The sequence below is a fragment of the Schistocerca americana genome, chromosome 1 (genome assembly GCF_021461395.2).
Source record: "Schistocerca americana isolate TAMUIC-IGC-003095 chromosome 1, iqSchAmer2.1, whole genome shotgun sequence".
Classification (NCBI taxonomy): domain Eukaryota; kingdom Metazoa; phylum Arthropoda; class Insecta; order Orthoptera; family Acrididae; genus Schistocerca; species Schistocerca americana.
In genome coordinates this window covers 1,103,949,272-1,103,971,216 of record NC_060119.1, presented here as the reverse complement: position 1 = coordinate 1,103,971,216, position 21,945 = coordinate 1,103,949,272, and the positions used below count along the sequence as shown (strand labels likewise).

The 21,945-nt window shown below is 38.1% G+C and overlaps 1 protein-coding gene across 1 annotated transcript in view; it reads left to right on the top strand.

Moving 5' to 3' along the window:
* The window catches only part of LOC124596603 (putative ankyrin repeat protein RF_0381), a 228,725-nt gene that overhangs the window by 125,125 nt on the left and 81,655 nt on the right, over positions 1 to 21,945 (top strand). The window contains exons 9-10 of the mRNA XM_047135813.1: positions 10,143 to 10,448; positions 14,668 to 14,769. Of these exons, the coding sequence (XP_046991769.1) occupies positions 10,143 to 10,448; positions 14,668 to 14,769 (408 nt within the window). The remainder of the gene's footprint in view (positions 1 to 10,142; positions 10,449 to 14,667; positions 14,770 to 21,945) is intronic.

The window sequence follows — 21,945 nt, the reverse complement described above, 5'->3', positions numbered from 1 at the left end:
TTTCAGGCAGTTTCCCACATCCCAGTAGGTGAATATCAGGCTGGTTCCCCTGATCCACCTCAAAGAAATGCTATGCAAACATTTAGAACACACTTGCTCACACTTGCAACCAGAAGTTAGCCTATACACAAACAGACTGGGTGCACCATTGCTGTCCTAGGAGGTGAATAGGAGACTGATGACCTTCACTGTTTGGTCTTATTACGCATTTACTCAACCTCAGCATCAGCTTGTTTATTGTTATTGCAAACCAAACCTTGACTAGGAACTGAAGCCACTTAAAATAAGTGGGTAAATTGGTTAGGATCATTGGTATATGGGACATGCGAGAGACTACTCCACTGCTGCATCTGTGAAGATAGTAGCTTCAGTGACAGTATCTTGCATAGTTTTAATCTGTGAATGGGTGTAACTAGAAGCCAGTAATACAACTGTCCAGTTGTTCAACTGTAACAAAAAAAGAAGACATACGGGAGAAACAATTTGTCTGATGGTTTCAGTGCTTGCTATCATAGTTAAAACTGATAGTGAGGAAGAAAACTAAACCACAGATTTTCACAACGTAGCACACCATTTTCTTTGCCACATCCAGTTTTAGCAGAAAACCTGTATATTTTTCTTTAAAAAGTACATGGCATTTGTCCATCTCAATGTTTATTAGTGTACCGTGTAAAAATTGGAAGTAAATCAGTCAAGAACATTTTGAGATTTCTGTTAACAACATTTTCCACTTAGATATTGTATAATATACTTATATATTGTGTGTGTTAAAAAACTGTATCCTATGTCCATCTGAATGCTTTATTAGAGTATTACATAAAAATCTTAAGTAAATCGATGAAGAACTTTTCAAGATTTTTAGCAGCAATGTTCCCCTATTTTATATTATAAATGTGGGAAAAACAGTTCCAGCTTTCATGAAGAACTACTTATTAATCTCCTACTTATAAATTTTAATCCTGAACTGTCAAAAGGGAACAAAGGAACTTAACCAATTAACTCATATTTTTTTCGTGAACATTGTTTCACCATGAACACAAAAATCTACTGTTCAACATTCAGCTTCTCTGGCATATCATCAGTCTCATCAGCATGGAAACCAATAAATCCCCCATTCAAATCCCACATTCGGTCATCCTGACAATCATCTGGCTTAGATGATGAGTAGTCACCTGGCAAGGGTTGCATAAATTCACCAAATGTTGTTGTAGTCCTGGGACTGTTGCAGTTATCACCTTCTTGGTATACACCATGGGTATAATTTATTTTAACTTTTGTAACTTGATAGGTCTCTAGATTCTTCAACCAGTTTGTGTTCATTTTATTGTCACCAATTTAATACTTGGAGGCTTTCTTCCAATGCTGGTTGAAGCTAGCACAGTTTGTTTCTTGCATCTTGTTGATTTGTAGCTTAGCCTCTTCTTTGAGTTTCCTGCATTTCTTTTCAAATTAATAAATAATTTCTTCTTCTAATAATTTTGTGATGTGAAGATTAGTCTTTATGTACATCTCAACCCTTAACAAAAGTTCAAATGGTGTTTACCCAACTCTTCTGTGGTACATTGAATTCATGGTACATTGAATTGATGGTATCCCCTTATACCATTCATTAGGGCTACCAGTATTAAGCTTAGCAATGATTTTAGCCAAAGTAGAATTGATTCTATCAACCTGTCCATTGGCTCTAGGAAGTGCTGTTGTTATTAAAATGTGCCCTGTTCCTTCTGTAATTCAAAACTCCTTGAATTCTTGATTAGTAAAGCAAATCCCTCTATTGGTAATTATTTGGACTGGATTCCCAAAATTAGTTTTCTGTAATTTTGTCATACTAATTGCTTCTGTCGATTGTGTAGTTTTTACACGATGTAGCCATGTAAACATGGTTAACACATCAGTAGTAATTAGAATGATGTTGTATCCATTGTGTGTTGATTGAAGTGGTCCAGTATGATCCATGTGATAAGTATATAATGGCTCACTTTCCCTGAATAATGGATGAAGGAAATCTTCATTCTTTCCTGATTTATTATTCACAGTTAAACATTTTACAAAAATGGAGACCACACTTTTCACATTTTCTGTCAAATCTGGTATACAACAATCTTGTTTTATTTCCTTTTCAGTTTGCTTAACTGCATAATGACCTTTCTCATGCACAAGCTTGGTGATTTCACACTGCATAGTCTGTGAAACCACTAAAGTCTCTCATTTGTCATAGAACTTTAAAAAAATTTCTGGCTCTCATTAAATAGTTTTCATAAGGCGGTTCTTCAAGAATGCTTGTGTTTGGTGATAAATCATTATTGTTTTCTTGAGTTTTCTTGATTCTAGCTATTAAGCCACATGTGAAACCAAACAGTACATTCACACAATGACTAAAGGCACCTACTAGTTTCATCCTAGAACCAGATTGGCATTCTATGGTGTAGGAATACTCCTCCAAGACTAAAGCCCCTCTTGCTATTCTTGGCAACAAGTCATTTTTATCCACAGTCTTTTGGAATGCAGCATAGTCCGTTACAATTTTGAAACATGTTCCTAGTAAATACATCTGGAATTTCTGTAAGGCATTAACAGTAACTAAAACTATAAGCTCATAATGGCTGTAATTTTCCTCTTGAGGTGTTGTTTTTTTACTCACATAAGAGACTGGAAGGAAATTGTCATCATGTGGAGATTTTTGTAATAAAATGGTTATAAAAATCTTCTTTCATTCGTGTGTAGTTCAGTTCCAAGGTTTGTATTGTAGTTTTTCAAAACTGGATCCAACGAAAGAATATTTTCGAGCATCTTGAATTCTTGCCTCTGCTCTTCTTCAAACTTACATTCTCGATTACTCCTGGTTAAAACACTCATAATTTTGGCAATTGCAGAGTAATTTGAGATAAACTTCCCAAAGTATCCTGTTTAACCTAGAAAACTTTGTGTTGCTGCAGTAGATTTCATTTCTGGGAAGTTTTGAACAGCTATTGTTTTTTCAGAAGGAGATGTGATTAGTCCTCGTTGTATAACATACCCAAGAAACTCAACAGCTCTCCTCAAGAACTGACATTTTGCGAAATTAATTTCCAAGTCATATTCTGCTGCAGTTTTTAACACTAAACTAAGCTGTTGAACTGATTCATTATTGCTCTTTATTGGTGTTATAATATTTTCCATCTAAATAAAAATGATGTTCTTTTGAGCCAGTTCCCTAAAAACAGTGTTTGTAAATTACTGGAACTTTGCAGATGAGTTTGATAATCCAAATGGAATTTCCCTGAAATGGAAGTGCTCTGAGTGTCACTAACGAGGTGTATTTTCAGCTTTCCTCATAAAAAAATAAAATAAAAAAATAAAAATAAAACAAATAAAAAAATAAATAACAAAAGCGTTTAAAAATAAATAACAATAATAGTAATAATAATTATTCTTGAGGTCTCATGTGAAAAAGATGCAGGCATCTACAGTTTATGTAAAAGGTCTTCTATAAGGAGTGATGGGTAATGATCTGTCATTGTGATCTTCTTTAATTTTCTGCGGTCTATAGAACATAATATTCTCCATTTTTCTTTTTTGACACTAAAACATAGCTAGCATATTCAGATGAACTTGGTTCTATTATTCCTTCATCAAGCCACATCTGGGCTTGATTGTCAACAATATCTTTCTCTCCTGGTGGCAATCTCCTGGGGCTACTAAATATCGGTTTCTGTTCTCACACTACAGTCTATATCTCAATATTAGTGGACTTTGTCTTAGCTTGGCTGTAGTTGGTCACTAAATCTTTGATGTGTTCCTTTGTTTCACCACTCACAGACCTCCCAATATATAATTCTGGTTTGTTTGCTATGTGGATAAACATAAAATGAGCTTCCCCTTCTGACTTAATAATAATAACTCCACCCTTGTTTATTAAAACTTCAATTTGGTCTAGAAGATTGTTCCCCAACTACCATTAATCAATTTATAGTGTCTCTAGAAGCCACATAAATTTCTGTTTCAATTTTCACATCATCTATCTCAACAATGCCTGTAAAATGCGCTTGTGGAGAGATGAAGTTTTTCCCAACTTCTGCCAAGACTACATCTGTTTATTGCAATTTTGAAACATTTATAACCTCATAAACATCCTGTCTTGATGGACTGTGCTGACTGCCACAGTCATCCAACACCTTCATCTCTTTGGACATTTTTAAATTTAAAGTTGTTAATACTCTTCTTAACAATGCTTACGTCCAATTTCACCTTTTGGTTATTCTTCTCCTTCATGGATTCATAAGAAATATGGCCAAAGTCACTGCAACTGAAGCATCTCTTTCCCTTGCCCTTGTGGTTGCAATCACTTAACCTGTGACCGCTAGCACCACAAGTGAAACACTTTTTGTTTGGGTCCCAAGCTGCACTTTTAGTATTTCTGTTACTTGGATCCTTGCCATCTTTCTTAATGGAGTTTAAACTTTCATTGATTAACTTTTTGTTACCAGCAATTCTTTTCAGCAGTGACTTCACAGCTCTTTCATAATCCCTTTTTTCCCTTAAACACTTTCACACTTCCAGTGCCATAAAGTAGTAGTTTTAAGCCTGAGTCATATCCTAGCTCATCAATCACATATTGAAATAGTGAGTCATTATCAGTATCAGCACAGCTGGCAATTTCCTTCACAATGAGAAAATATTCTCGAAGAGACTCTTCCCATTCCTTCTTTCATCAAGACAACAGTTGGTGGATCTCCACGGCACTTGTTTTTATGTTAAATTCTTCCTGCAAAGCTTTCTTCAGTGCAGTTCATGATGTAAGAACCTTATTACACAGAATAAAAAGCTTAGCCAAACCTTCGAGTAATTTTTTTCTTTTTTGTGAAAACAAGAATTTGCAATGTCATGAATGCCAGAGAAAATTTACATTGAACTTGTAACTGTGGCGAGAACCATGTTTCACTTTTATCACCTGTTTCTAAATCAGAAACTTTTGTCATCATCTTTTCAAGTAAACTCAGTCTTCTATCACTACCCATCTGCATCCTTTTATCATCATCAGTATCATCACCATCATCTTCACATTGTACATCGTCTTTAATTTTCACTGCAAGTCCGTGAATGTTGGGTAAATAATAGCAAATCTCAGTAGTAATTTCATATTTCTGTCCCACTGCCTACCGTATTTACTCGAATCTAAGCTGCACTCGAATCTAAGCCGCACCTGAAAAATGCGACTCGAAATCAAGGAAAAAAAATTTCCCGAATCTAAGCCGCACTTGAAATTTGAGACTCGAAATTCAAAGGGAGAGAAAAGTTTTAGACCGCACCTGCAAATCGAAACAAAGTTGGTCCATTGAGACAGAATTGAGGTTGAATGGATGAAGATACAGCTACAGCAGTTTGGTTTGAGTCATAAGCTTAGCAGTGAAGCTTTGCCAGGTAGCCATTGCTATGAGTCAGGTGCTCTGTCCGTATTTATAAGGGTACCCTTCCTTTTTCATGTGCTTTGTCTGGTTTGAATCGATTGCTTATTTTGCTTTGATCTGATAAGTGTCGTTCTCTTTCTTATAGGTATTTATGTCACTCTACGCTGAAAATGCATTATTGTACTGTTTCATGCATTGTTTGTTGCATTCAGATAATGAGTGTTTACGACCTGTCGCCGTTCACGGCGTAGCGAGCTTTTGTGTGCGCTACGGCAGCTTACAATAAAAAAAGAGAGGAATTGTCTCTTATGCAAAAGAATGGCAAGAGACTGCTATTTGTTGTTACTTACACTCCTGCTTTCTTTGATAATGATCAACAAAAACCAAATAATAGACTTTGTATGATAGAAGATGTTCTGGACGAGAGTTCAGCGAAAATTTTTCTCCGTTTGAAAATCTTTGCAGACGCCCCTTTAGTACAGTGCATTCTGCACAGAAATTAGATTTTTAGATTTATCTTAGATTTAAAAATCTAGTCAGTTGCTGTGCTTCATTTCTGACTGTATCACTATTCAGCATAAGAATAATACGAATATAAATATGACATGATATGTATATTCTTCCGCGTTTACTGTTGTCCCACTCTAGTTTCGTAGTTTATTAGGCAGACAGGATTTAAATGAGATAGCAGGAAACACAAAAGAATACATGGCAAATGTTTACATTCTTCTACCTTTTAATTTATTTACTGACGCAGAGGTTTTGGCGCCCATATTTATCTTTGTGGCTGGAAAGCATGCCTGTATAGAGCTACATATATTCGATGGCAGAAGTTAGTTGTGGCAGCACCTACCAACATTTTCCAGAACTTCCGCTTACTTTGCACTCGATTCTAAGCTGCAGGCAGTTTTCGGATTACAAAAACGGGAAAAAAGTGCGGCTTAGATTCGAGTAAATACGGTATACACAATATACACTATGTGATCAAACGTATCCAGACACCTGGCTGAAAAGGACTTTCAAGTTTGTGGTGCCCTCCATGGGTAATGCTAGAATTCAGTATGGTGTTGGCCTACCCTCAACCTTGATGACAGCTTCCACTTTTGCAGGCATACGTTAAATCCAGTGCTGGAAGATTTCTTGGGGAATGGCAGCCCATTCTTTACGGAGTGTTGCACTGAAGAGAGGTAGCGATGTTAGTCGGTGAGACCTGGCAGGTCAGGACTCTGTGCAGGCCAGTCCATTATAGGGATGTTATTGTCATGTAACCACTCCACCACAGGCCATGCATTATGAACAGGTGCTCGATCATGTTGACAGATGCAGTCTCCATCCCTGAATTGCTCTTCAACAGTGAGAAGCAAGAAGGTGCTTAAAACATCAATGTAGGCCTGTGCTGTGATAGTGCCATGCAAAACAACAAGGGGTGCAAGCCCCCTCCATGAAAAACATGACCACACTATAACACTACCACCTCTGAATTTTGGCGTTGACACTACACACGCTGCCAGATGGCATTCACTGGGCATTCGCCATACCCACAGATCACCACATTGCGTACTGTGATTTGTCACTCCTCACAACATTTTTCCAGTGTTCAATCATCCAATGTTTATGCCCCTTACACCAAGTGAGGCATCATTTGGCATTTACTAGTGTGATGTGTGGCTTATGAGCAGCCTCTCAACCATGAAATCCAAGTTTCCTCACCTCCTGCCTAACTGTCATAGTACTTATTGTGGATCCTGATGCAGTTTGGAATTCCTATGTGATGGTCTGGACAGATGTCTGCCTATTACACATTACAACCCTCTTCAACTGTTGGTGGTCTCTGTCAGTCAATAGAGGAGTTTGGCCTGTACACTTTTGTGCTGTATGTGCCCCTTATGTTTCTACTTCACTATCTCTTCAGAAACAGTGGACCTAGGGATCTTTAGGAAATCTCACATACAGACTTATGACACAAGTGACACCCAATCACTTGACCGTGTTCAAAGTGCTCATTATGCTCTCTCATGATGTCTAATGACTTTTTTAGATCTCTGTTATGAAGTACCTGGCAGTAGTTGGTAGCACAATGCACCTAACATGAGAAATGAATGTTTTTGGAGGTGTCCAGATACTTTTGATCATATGATGTATTTCAGATTGCTTCTAACTCTGCTTCTGAAAAATACTTCAATGAATGGCTTCTTAGCTTCAAGTTCATGACACGCTAGTATCGACTGAAATGTAAAGCCAGAAAATTCTCTCAAGCATTTCTGATTTCTTATATCATCTGGAACCGTTCTGAAAATTAACCTATGTAGAGATTTAATGGTATTAACCAGTGCAGAGGCTATATTTCCATTCACTTTTGAAATTTCACCTTATGTTACCATTTCTATGTTATGTATTTATTTATTATTTTTTTTGGTCAGCTATTTCTGCTTTTATCACAGTTAAAATTTTTCCTTGTATTGCTCTGCTACTGCTCATCATTTTTAAGTGTGAATCCTTGTCTTAGATCCAGAATCAACACAATTACATGTAACTACATTATTGCAGGCAAAATGGCGCTCAGAGAAGTCCTCAAAAATGTCGTAGGTAGGTGGCAAAACTGCATCATCACTTGTTCAGTTGACTCCTTAAAGCCCCCAAATTTGTAGGAAAAATGTATCTGATTTTCATGGAGAACCACTTATTTATCTCCTGCTTACAAACTTTAAAACGGAACTGTCAAAAACAAGCAAAAGAACTTAACCAACAAATGCATTTCTTTTCAGTGAACATTAATTCTCTAGGAACACATGATGTTTATTAGAGTACTGTGTAAAAGTTTGAAGTTAACTGGTCAAGAACTTTTCAAGGTTTCTATGAACAATATTTGCCCTTTATATATTATATAATATATATATTTATGTACCACATATTTAAGAAATGTAGGCTATGTTTGTCTGAACATTTATTAGATAATTGTATAAAAATTTGAAGTAAATTGGTCAAGAACTTTTTGAGATTTTCGGAAATGAAGTTAAACAACATCTTGGCTTAATATGTTAGTATAGAAGTACAGATTAAAGTCCTCCACCATGTATTTCTGTCTGTATGTAATGGCTAGCCCCAGTAACTAATGCACAGATTTTGAAATTGTTTTCACTAATAGACATATTGATGGTTTGTGTATAAATGTTCAAATGTGTGTGAATTTCTAAGGGACCAAACTGCTAAGGTCATCGTTCCCTAGACTTACACACTACTTAAACTAACTTATGCTAAAGACAGCACATGTACCCATGCCCGAGGGAGGACTCCAACCTCCGGCGGGAGGGGCCACGCAATTAGTAACATGGTGCCTCTAACCACACCGCCACTCCGCGCTGTGTTTGTATATACTGTAGCCAAACAGATTATTAATTAAAGTCATCCACCATGTTTCTCTGTCTGTTTGTGAAGGATAATTTCATGAACTAATGGAGTCTCGATATGACTTCTAGTAATAGACAGAGCATTTCTTGAGGAAGGTTTGTGTATACCACTACATATTATGGACACTTTGTCTGGCTGTAGATATTTACAGCTACCAAAGTGAGGCCATGGCAGGCTGCTGGTATTATAATAATTAGTTCCTTTATGTCATTTTATTATATTGCCCAATAATTGGGATCACTTTTTTTCCTTCTTTCCACATTCAGATGATTGGTGGAATATGACGTGTGTAGTGGAATATAAAAATAATAATGCTTGTTCATAAGGAAATTACCTGTGTACTAAATGTTACTGATGTGCAGGTATGTCCTAAAAGCGAGTTAGGACCTCTCACTTGTTAAATCTTCCTACTAAGAAAATTAATTTTTTAAGATGTTGTTTGTATCTGTTTGGAACTTACACAACTTTCTGTGTAGAGGTTGCTGGACTATCAAATTGACAAAGCGTAGTAAAGATAAGCAGCAGTTGGAAGTGAAGGAAATAGTTTTCGGAGAAGAGTCACCAGACCCTGACATTGTCTCTCTCCATCTCTGTATCCTTCACTGTCCCTCTGCACTTTTGTCTTGGCATTGCTTTCAGCAGCCCCATACTCTGCCCCCTACCTTGTTATTTGCCCCACTTCCACATGCAACTGCACGTTCTGTACTGACATGATGTTTCGATTCTCTTTTTGTGTTCCTCCCTCTTCCCACTTCATACCACTTCTATTTCGCCATCAGCCATTCAACACATGCAAAATTACTACCTGCACAGGCCAGGCTGCAGCATTTTGAGACAGTTAGTGTGTGTGTGTGTGTGTGTGTGTGTGTGTGTGTGTGTGTGTGTGTGTGTGTGTGTGTCATAGCTGTGAAAAAGGGCTTTGATATACGAGATCTCTCATCCTTTCCATGTGTTGCTAATCACCTTTCCTATTTCTGCTCATATACATGTTATACTACTTCCTGGGTTTCCCATTGATGTAACCTTTTTTCCCTACAAGTTGATTGAACATGGTCATATGCTCGATCTATGTTACCTGTAATTAAGTAATATAACATGATTGGCTTATTCCTTACACTTTATATTTTATTGTCATTTGTTTTTTTCCCACATAAATATGAAATAGAATTACAATTTGTGCATTTGGGACTTGCTTGTAAGATGTTTGTAGCAGAAGAAGAATTTTATTGATTGAGATTTGCTATTACAGAACAACATGATCTCTTCACATTAATTCTAACAGTGACAAGGCTAATTTTTCATAACACTCACCACATTATAAACATTTCAAAGGAATTTTTTTTTCAGACAGTGGATGCTCTGATTGCTGCTGGAGCAGATGTAACAGAGAGGGATTTAAATGGTCGGATGCCTCTGCACTGGGCAGCTCAGTCCCACCGTGCTGAGGCCGTGAAATTACTGCTGAATGAGAGAAATGAGCAACATGAAATGGGGATCAATCAACAGGACAATGGTGGGCAGACCCCATTGATGCTTGCTGTCAAAGAAAAACAGTCTGTAAAGTTATTGCTAAAAGAAGGTGCCAATGTTAATATGCAGGATCATGCTGGAAGTACAGCGCTCCAAGCAGCAATTGAGTGCAAAAATTTTGATGTTAGTAATTATGTCACTTTTTTTCCATACGAGCTTCCTTACTTTAAAGTCACTGTGCAACACAACACATTGTTTTCTCGTTATGGATACACTGAATCATTTAATCTTGCATCCTTGTTTATAGAAATTTTTTGTGATGCTCATTATTACATGGATGTCAATTTGTTCAGTATTTGAGTAAATATTAGTGAGCATATTTGTAGACAGAATATTTCATTTTGAATAATTCAAATAAGGATTTATGAAAGTGGGATATATTTTGCTGATAGCATAATATTTGACAAGAACAGTTCATCTAAATCTCAGTGACTTACATAGAATCTGGAAGTTAGATACTGAATTTATTTGTCTGAATTTAATATTATTATTTTCAGTATTAAATGAGAGCCTGTATCATTGTAATTACATGGGAGTTAACACACTTGAAAAAATATTTACCTAACATTTGAAACATAGGAGTTCCAGAATATTACAGTTAGGGAGAGAGAGAATGAGAGAAAGATGACCTACTCACCAATGGTCTTAACAGCAATAACCAAAGCAAGAAATAGCTAACAAGACAAAAGAATAGCACAGATTTTTTTTTTTTTGAGTCACCAGTCTCCTGACTGGTTTGATTGTTGAAAGAAAATGTCTATGCCAACCTTGAACCAGGAAGATGTTTAGAGTACCGGTATCCATTATTCCCATTCACCAGCATAGCATATTTCAAGACTTGCGCTAATAAAATTCAAGCATTTGTGTGTGAAGATCAGTGGTTGGAATAGTCCTCAGTAGCTTTAACAGCTTGTGTGCTTAAACTAACTTTTGTGAATTTCATCTTATAATTAGTTTTGTAGATTTATTGGTATTAGTTAGCAGTTTTAAAGTTGTCTATTTTTTAGTTTATTGTGTTACTCTGCCTCTTGTTTACAACTTGCAGTGCTGCTTCATTGTGAATAACAGTTTTTACAGTTTCTAACTCACAATTCAACAAGAACTGATATTTTGATCAGACAGAATGGACATATTATAAGCGAGACAGAACAGTTCAAGTTCCTAGGCGTTCGGATAGATAATAAGCTGTTGTGGAAAGCCCGTGTTCAGGATCTTGTTCAGAAACTAAATGCTGCTTTATTTACCCTTGGAACAGTATCTGAAATAAGTGACATTTCAACATGAAAAGTAGTCTACTTCGCATATCTTCATATGCTTATGTCATATGATATTAACTACTATCGTGTTATAATTTCATGTATTGACTCGTTCTATGACCATGGAGACTTCTCCTTAATTTGGTCACTGCATAATGTTTTTGAGCTTTTACAAATATTCTTGAACATTTACAAATAATATTTTGGGTATACTAGAATACTCTTGAATGATCTAACATACAAACTGGAAATCACACATATTACATTGATCCACAATCTGGTGAAATCACCTTAACTGATGGGTTGAGCAACAGAGTAAAAACAGAGGAACAACTCACTGAAAAAATGTATCTGCTTATAGAGCAAAACTACCTAAATGAAGAACAGTTGTGTGAACAAATAATTAGAGTGAGAAACATACTCATGCATACTGAAATTCTGTAATTAAAGAGGATGTAGAAATATGAATGTGTGAGAAGAACTTCATCCGTGATAGCTGATATAATCTTAGCATGGAAGTGAGCTCTTGGAGTGGAGAAGACATCACAATGTTCACGCTACTACAGGAGTGGGGCATCACCAGCACAGGTGTTGACACCGTCTTCAACAGCATTACGCAATTACCAACCAATTGGAAGCCATCTAATGGCTACATAAGGCCACCACAGCAGCAGTTTTGATAGTCAGTTGCTTCTGATGAAGACAATGGAGGTAATCATCAAAAGCTTAAGCCTTTAACTTGAACTAACACAGGAAGAAGTCCAAGAAAGATTTGTACAACAGTGCCATCACAATAGGCTTTGTTCTCAAAAATTATGTCTTTCAACAATTAAATTATTAAGTACAAGATATGATACTAGGGGAAGAAAAGTATTTAAATCCACTGAACCAAGGTGAAAGCTTAACTTCTCAAAAGAATTTCTAATATCACTCAATGTTCTCAATAGGCCCTCACAAAAACAATTCTAAACAGCATCACAGAAGTGGAAATACTAACTGGAATACAAAAATAATTATTCATACCACAATTACACTTGTTTAAACTAACTTACCATTCAGCTTTAAAAGACTCTGATTTCTGGACAGATTACTGAACAGAATGATTATCAGTGTAGTGGAGTGAATGTAAAAGACTTGTGTTTTTTAAACATACACTGTTCACATGTGGGAGAGCTACAAAACTGTTCACCTTGAATTTTTCTCTTGAAAAATAGATTAATATAAAAGAGACAAGATATCTTGGTGATCACCACAATGTGATGGAGACCATGTTAAACTTTCATATCTCCACAACTATAGTAACTACTGCCGCACAACTACTGTGGTGAGGTGAAGAAGCCGAAAGCTAAATATCTGGCACCTTTCAAATTTTTATATACTAGTTTCTATGATGATTCAAGCCTAAATAATTAATTAAAAGGTGCTTACGCTGCATTCTCAGTACCTTAGCCAATAATTTAAGAGTTTGGTTTAAGTAAATATTTTCATAAATGCAATCCACATCATTCCCAGATCTCATCTACAACTTCAAATAACTACAATAAATGGTATTTTGAAAATCATTTATTGTCTGGCACAATCACAAAACTTTCAGTTTGAAATTACTATTTGTGGTTGTCACCAGCAGTATTTAGATCAGAAGCTTCACATGCACTGCTATAGAAATCACATTGTTATCTATGTACATTTGACCACAGGAGGCTTCAAACTTAATTAAGCCAATGCTTTTTGTCTTTGTGTCTCCATGTTGAGAAGTAGCACAGGCTGGATGCTTAAAAACTGATAGGAGAGTAGTGGAACAGGCTGACAGCTGGTTCACAGCTTACATGTATCGCTGAATCTTATAAAGACTCATGTTTGTCAAGTGCAAAAACATTAAAATGAGCTCCATTTATGAACTTCCTATCCTATCAGGATGGAAAATAAACTGAGGTGTCCCCAGCATATGAGTAAGTTAATCAAAGGCTCAGGTTTGCCTCTTTTGTGCTTAAAAATTTCTTTCATTCCAGCTGACTGGATTGCTAGTATATTTTGCAAACTTGTGCTCAACAGTGCAATGTAGCATAGGTATATGGGATGTTGCTGAGGTGAAAAAAGTATTTGTTCATCACAATTATGTACATTTGACATCATGTGCACTTGACACACAAACACACTTTGGAAAAATTTTCCAGGTCCTTGGAAATCTTACACTCAAGTGCGAATTCATTTTTTTCCTATTAGTATTTGTGGTTAATAATAAGAGTATAATTAGGATGAATTGTGGAATTCACAACCACAGTAATTCGATTGTGCACCCTCATGTAAAGTTCAGAGAGGAGTTTCACAATCAAGTGCAATAGTCTGTGACAGGTTGCTAGTAGACACCAGGGAAAAAATTGAAAATCATCAACTATTCAAAAACAAAGCAAAAGAATGCTTTATTAGCCACTCCTCCTTTTCCTGCAATTTATCAGAATATTGAAACACAGGATTGTAAGTCCTGCTTTACTGTAACGCTTTTATTAAAATGATCTTAGCTTTGCCAGTATATAGGCAGCTGATAGTGTTTTGTATGAAGTTACATAAATGCTATGTTTAAAGTATGAGAGAAAAATAGCAACTGTGCAGTTTAAGAGGAGGAGCAGTAGCTGTTTATGTCTGAATATACATACACTAAAATACATAAGATAAGCTACAAATAATTCCCGACTTTTCAGTTTGAGTAGATTATCACTAATCATAATTTGTTGTTAATACACTTTGCAGAAGTAACGTGAGTAGTTACTTCTACATGGTACTGTATAACTGTTATTGCTCCACATCCATGAAGGGAAACTTTTATGGTGGGATCTGTGAAATACAATGTGTACATGAATGAATGATACCTGGGTTTGTTACACATTCCTTCATGACGGGCTGCAGGCACAGAAATGTACATTCTAATTAATCATACAGAAACCCTAGCAAAAATCAGCTATATAATGTACACGGTGGTTTTATATCAGAAGCAACAATTTGTTATTCTTTAAAAACTAATATGTAATCAGCCCATACAATTCTTATGATGCAAAGGAATAAAAATGTAACTTGGCTCTCTGATGCAGGCAATGAAGCTACTGCTGGTTGCAGGAGCAGATTTCTTACCTGCTCAGAGGGAGTATCATGTTAGAGCAATCCATTTGGCTGTTGCAGCAGGGGATACTAAGGTATGCTAATACAAATTATATATATGTATCTTGTGTTACCGTAGAGCTGCTTTTTGAAACAAGGAAGTACAGTCCTGCAACCATGATTCCACATGCCTATGTTTCCTTTTCATTGTTTTCATATGATATCTGTTTTGTGAAGCTTTCATAATATGTCAGATGTTAAATTCATATTCTGTGAAATTGTAAAGTCCATGATAGAAACTGTAATAAAAAAATGAGGATTGGCAGCTGGTATCTTTTGCCTGACTGATGTAATGGTGTTTGACTTACAGCTAGTTTTCCAGGTTAAATACACAAACAACCACACGCGTGCATGTGCACACACACCTACACACACACACACACACACACACACACACACACACACACACACACACACACAAATGCACCCATTGACAGCTGAAAAAGACACTAAATTTTAGTAGCTCACAAGCTGATTGATATGGTTTGAGGGAAAAGGAGAGTGTGAAAAGCGAGCAGAGGTAAGATATGCAAAGTAAGAATGAGATGGATAGATAATGGGAATCAGGGGGCAGCTGACTCTCAGCAGGATCCATATACCCTGCTGCCAACATCTGGAGCCCTGAATCATGCCTGTGTTTACCAAAGTCAGGTCTGTGACTGAAGCAGAAATTACTTCTTGAATGACCCCTTTAATGGCCCAAGCTGTGACAGAATAACAGAAGCTATGGTAGTGGTTGGTCTGCAGAAGGATGTGATGGGTGAGTGTAGAAGGCAGGTCTTTCAACTCAAACATCCTTGAGGGACTGACTTGCAGGAAGCTGGAGTAGAATCAGAGGTAGCTTATTTGTAATTCCATTGTTTTCTGGAATACCAAAAAACCTGTGACTGTGTGAATCAGTCCCAGACTAGTGGTGCTCTTGTAACCATGCCTGAGAAACCTTGGCTGCATCCTTTGATTACCTCTTTCTGTTTTTTGAGATGAGAGATATCCTCCGTTAAATATTATCCTCATACTTAAAGTGGTTTTATGTCAACCTACTAAACATCGTCAGCCATCCATGCAACACTTCTGCCCTCAATCATGCATCCCACAGGTGGACAACGAAGGTTTTCCTATACACCCTCCCACCAACTACTGTGATTCAGTCACTAGCATATTCTATTATATCAGAGGAAAGGCTACATGTGAAAGCAACCAGCTGTGCTACAATAACTATCCAGTTTTTTAAGTACATGTTACAACCAATCTTCTGCCTACCCACAAGTCTGGCCTCTTGTAGATAGTGGCTGTTGCAAACTTGACCACTTGGTTGCTTAATATGCTGCACACCACAATGGCATTGACTTTCTAAACTGTGTTTGTACTTGAACCATTTGGGTCCCCTCCACCCAGCACCAGTACCTTCTGGGCTATGCAGGTACGAAGTGACTAATATTGTGGCAAACCTTCTGACCTATATCTCTCATTGTCCCTTTTTCCACCCTGTACTCTTACTCTTTCATCTCATTATTTTATATCCCATTCCTTCTGTGTCTAGACTTTTATCCCTTTTCTCTTTCTCGCTTTTTCTCCTGTCCCCTCTCCCACTCCCCCATTCCCCTCCTACACACACACACACACACACACACACACACACTTACTGATGTGCACACATCACCCAATTTCTCCCTCTCCCTCTCTTTTAATGATGGTTGTCTTGTTCAGTTGTCACTTTAGACTGTCACTGAGAGTGCCCTTCTCGCCTTCCCTGTCTGGTCAAGCTATTTTCTCTCCTCACAACACTGAACCTACCTGGTCAACCACTCATAAACATTTAGTAACCATGTGGCTTCATTAATGTAGATCTGTGTTTGTGTGTATGTACTTAAACTGGTAAAAGAACTGTACATCAAATGCTAGTGAAATAAGCTACATCTACATCTACATCCCTACCCCCATGAACCACGGACCTTGCCGTTGGTGGGGAGGCTTGCGTGCCTCAGTGATACAGATGGCCGTACCGTAGGTGCAACCACAACGGAGGGGTATCTGTTGAGAGGCCAGACAAACATGTGGTTCCTGAAGAGGGGCAGCAGCCTTTTCAGTAGTGCAGGGGCAACAGTCTGGATGATTGACTGATCTCTGGCCTTGCAACACTAACCAAAATGGCCTTGCTGTGCTGGTACTGCGAACGGCTGAAAGCAAGGGGAAACTATAGCCGTAATTTTTCCCGAGGGCATGCAGCTTTACTGTATGGTTAAATGATGATGGCGTCCTCTTGGGTAAAATATTCCGGAGGTAAAATAGTCCCCCATTTGGATCTCCGGGTGAGGACTACTCAAGAGGACGTCGTTATCAGGAGAAAGAAAACTGGCATTCTACGGATCGGAGCGTGGAATATCAGATCCCTTAATCGGGCAGGTAGGTTAGAAAATTTAAAAAGGGAAACGGATAGGTTAAAATTAGATATAGTGGGAATTAGTGAAGTTCAGTGGCAGGAGGAACAAGACTTTTGGTGAGGTTAATACAGGATTATAAATACAAAATCAAATAGGGGTAATGCAGGAGTAGGTTTAATAATGAATTAAAAAAAATAGGAGTGCGGGTAAGCTACTACCAACAGCATAGTGAATGCATTATTGTGGCCAAGATAGACACGAAGCCCATGCCTACTACAGTAGTAGAAGTTTATATGCCAACTACCTCTGCAGATGATGAAGAAATTGATGAAATGTATGATGAGATAAAAGAAATTGTTCAGGTAGTGAAGGGAGATGAAAATTTAATAGTCATGGGTGCCTGGAATTCGAGAGTAGGAAAAGGGAGAGAAGGAAACGTAGTGGGTGAATATGGATTGCGGGGGGGGGGGAGGGGGGTGGGGGGGAGAAATGAAAGATGAAGCCGTCTGGTAGAATTTTGCACAGAGCATAACTTAATCATAGCTAACACTTGGTTCAAGAATCATAAAAGAAGGTTGTATACATGGAAGAATCCTGGAGATACTAGAAGGTTTCAGATAGATTATATAATGGTAAGACAGAGATTTAGGAACCAGGTTTTAAATTGTAAGACATTTCCAGGGGCAGATGTGGACTCTGACCACAATACATTGGTTATGAACTGTAGATTAAAACTGAAGAAACTGCAAAAAGATGGGAATTTAAGGAGATAGGACCTGGATAAACTGACTAAACCAGAGGTTGTCCAGAGTTTCAGGGAGAGCATAAAGGAACAATTGACAGGAATGGGGGAAAGAAGAAGAATGGGTAGCTCTGAGGGATGAAGTAGTGAAGGCAGCAGAGGATCAAGTAGGTAAAAAGATGAGGGCTAGTAGAAATCCTTGGGTAACAGAAGAAATATTGAATTTAATTGATGAAAGGAGAAAATATAAAAACGCAGTAAATGAAGCAGGCAAAAGGGAATACAAACGTCTCAAAAATGAGATTGACAGGAAGTGCAAAATGGCTAAGCAGGGATGGCTAGAGGACAAATGTAAGGATGTAGAGGCTTATCTCACTAGGGGTAAGATAGATACTGCCTACAGGAAAATTAAAGAGATCTTTGGAGAAAAGAGAACCACTTGTATGAATATCAAGAGCTCAGGTGGAAACCCAGTTCTAAGCAAAGAAGGGAAAGCAGAAAGGTGGAAGGAGTATATATAGGGTCTATACAAGGGCGATGTACTTGAGGACAATATTATGGAAATGGAAGAGGATGTAGATGAAGATGAAATGGGAGATACTATACTGCGTGAAGAGCACTGAAAGACCTGAGTCGAAACAAGGCCCCGGGAGTAGACAACATTCCATTGGAACTACTGATGGCCTTGGGAGGGCCAGTCCTGACAAAACTCCACCATCTGGTGAGCAAGATGTATGAGACAGGTGAAATACCCTCAGACTTCAAGAAGAATATAATAATTCCAATCCCAAAGAAAGCAGGTGTTGACAGATGTGAAAATTACTGAACTATCAGTTTAATAAGTCACAGCTGTAAAATACTAACGCGAATTCTTTACAGACGAATGGAAAAACTAGTAGAAGCCGACCTCGGGGAAGATCATTTTGGATTCCGTAGAAATGTTGGAACACATGAGGCAATCTGACCCTACGACTTATCTTAGAAAATAGATAAAGGAAAGGCAAACCTACATTTCTAGCATTTGTGGACTTAGAGAAAGCTTTTGACAGTGTTGACTGGAATACTCTCTTTCAAATTCTAAAGGTGGCAGGGGTAAAATACAGGGAGCGAAAGGCTATTTACAATTTGTACAGAAACCAGATGGCAGTTATTAGAGTCAAGGGGCATGAAAGGGAAGCAGCAGTAGGGAAGGGAGTGAGACAGGGTTGTAGCCTGTCCCCGATGTTATTCAATCTGTATATTGAGCAAGCAGTAAAGGAAACAAAAGAAAAATTCAGAGTAGGTATTAAAGTCCATGGAGAAGAAATAAAAAACGTTGAGGTTCGCCAATGAAATTGTAATTCTGTCAGAGACAGCAAAGGACTTGGAAGAGCAGTTGAACGGAATGGCCAGTGTCTTGAATGGAGGGTATAAAATGAACATGAACAAAAGCAAAACGAGGATAATGGAATGTAGTCGAATTAAGTTGGGTGATGCAGAGGGAATTAGATTAGGAAATGAGACACTTAAAGTAGTAAAGGAGTTTTGCTATTTGGGGAGCAAAATAACTGATGATGGTCACAGTAGAGAGGATATAAAATGTAGACTGGCAATGGCAAGGAAAGCATTTCTGAAGAAGAGAAATTTGTTAACATCGAGTATAGATTTAAGTGCCAGCAAGTCGTTTGTGAAAGTATTTGTATGGAGTGTAGCCATGTATGGAAGTGAAACATGGATGATAAATAGTTTGGACAAGAAGAGAATAGAAGCGTTCGCTATGTGGTGCTACAGAAGAATGCTGAAGATTAGATGTGTAGATCACATAACTAATGAATTGAATAACAAATTGAATAGAATTGGGGAGAAGAGGAGTTTGTGGCACAACTTGACAAGAAGAAGGGACTGGTTGGTAGGACATGTTCTGAGCCATCAAAGGATCACAAATTTAGCATTGAAGGGCAGCATGGAGGGTAAAAATTGTAGAGGGAGACCAAGAGATGAATACACTAAGCAGATTCAGAAGGATGTAGGTTGCAGTAAGTACTGGGAGATGAAGAAGTTTGCACAGGATAGAGTAGCATGGAGAGCTGCATCAAACCAGTCTCAGGACTGAAGACAACAACAACAACAACATCTACATCTACATCCATACTCCGCAAGCCACCTGACGGTGTGTGGCAGAGGGTACCTTGAGTACCTCTATTGGTTCTCCCTTCTATTCCAGTCTCGTATTGTTCATGGAAAGAAGGATTGTCGGTATGCCTCTGTGTGGGCTCTAATCTCTCTGATTTTATCCTCATGGTCTCTTCTCAAGTTATATGTAGGAGGGAGCAATATACTGCTTGACTCCTCGGTGAAGGTATGTTCTCGAAACTTCAACAAAAGCCCGTACCGAGCTACTGAGACTCTCTCCTGCAGAGTCTTCCACTGGAGTTTATCTATCATCTCCGTAATGCTTTTGCGATTACTAAATGATCCTGTAACCAAGTGCGCTGCTCTCTGTTGGATCTTCTCTATCTCTTCTATCAACCCTATCTGGTACGAATCCCACACTGCTGAGCAGTATTCAAGCAGTGGGCAAACAAGCATACTGTAATCTACTTCCTTTGTTTTTGGATTGTGTTTCCTTAGGATTCTTCCAATGAATCTCAGTCTGGCATCTGCTTTACTGACGATCAACTTTATATGATCATTCCATTTTAAATCACTCCTAATGCATACTCCCAGATAATTTATGGAATTAACTGCTTCCAGTTGCTGACCTGCTATATTGTAGCTAAATGATAAGGGATCTTTCTTTCTATGTATTTGTAGCACATTACACATGTCTACATTGAGATTCAATTGCCATTCCCTGCACCATGCATCAATTCATTGCAGATCCTTCTGCATTTCAGTACAATTTTCCATTGTTACAACCTCTCGATATACCACAGCATCATCCTCAAAAAGCCTCAGTGAACTTCCGATGTCATCCACAAGGTCATTTATGTATAATGTGAATAGCAACGGTCCTACGACACTCCCCTGCGGCATGCCTGAAATCACTCTTACTTCGGAAGACTTCTCTCCATTGAGAATGACATGCTGCGTTCTGTTATCTAGGAACTCTTCAATCCAATCACACAATTGGTCTGATAGTCCATATGCTCTTACTTTGTTCATTAAACAACTGTGGGGAACTGTATCGAATGCCTTGCAGAAGTCAAGAAACATGGCATCTACCTGGGAACCCGAGTCTATGGCCCTCTGAGTCTCGTGGACGAATAGACCGAGCTGGGTTTCACACGTTCGTCTTTTTCGAAACCCATTCTGATTCCTACAGAGTAGATTTCTAGTCTCCTGAAAAGTCATTATGCTTGAACATAATACATGTTCCAAAATTCTACAACTGATAGACGTTAGAGATATAGGTCTATAGTTCTGCACATCTGTTCGATGTCCCTTCTTGAAAATTGGGATGACCTGTGCCCTTTTCCAATGCTTTGGAACATTACGCTCTTCTAGAGACCTATGGTACACCACTGCAAGAAGGGGGCCAAGTTCCTTCACGTAATCCGTGTAAAATCGTACTGGTATCCCATCAGGTCCAGTGGCCTTTCCTCTTTTGAGCGATTTTAATTGTTTCTCTATCCCTCTGTCGTCTATTTCGATATCTAGCATTTTGCCATCTGTGCGACAATCTAGAGAAGGAACTACAGTGCAGTCTTCCTCTGTGAAACAGCTTTTGGAAAAGACATTTAGTATTTCGGCCTTCAGTCTGTCATCCTCTGTTTCAGTACCATTTTGGTCACAGAGTGTCTGGACATTTTGTTTTGATCCACCTACCGCTTTGACATAAGACCAAAATTTCTTAGGATTTTCTGCCAAGTCAGTACATAGAACTTCACTTTCGAATTCATTGAACGCCTCTCGCATAGCCCTCCTCACACTACATTTCGCTATGCGTAATTTTAGTTTGTCTGTAAGGCTTTGGCTATGTTTATGTTTGCTGTGAAGTTCCCTTTGCTTCCGCAGCAGTTTTCTAACTCCGTTGTTGTACCACGGTGGCTCTTTTCCATCTCTTACAATGTTGCTTGGCACATACTCATCTAACACATATTGTATGA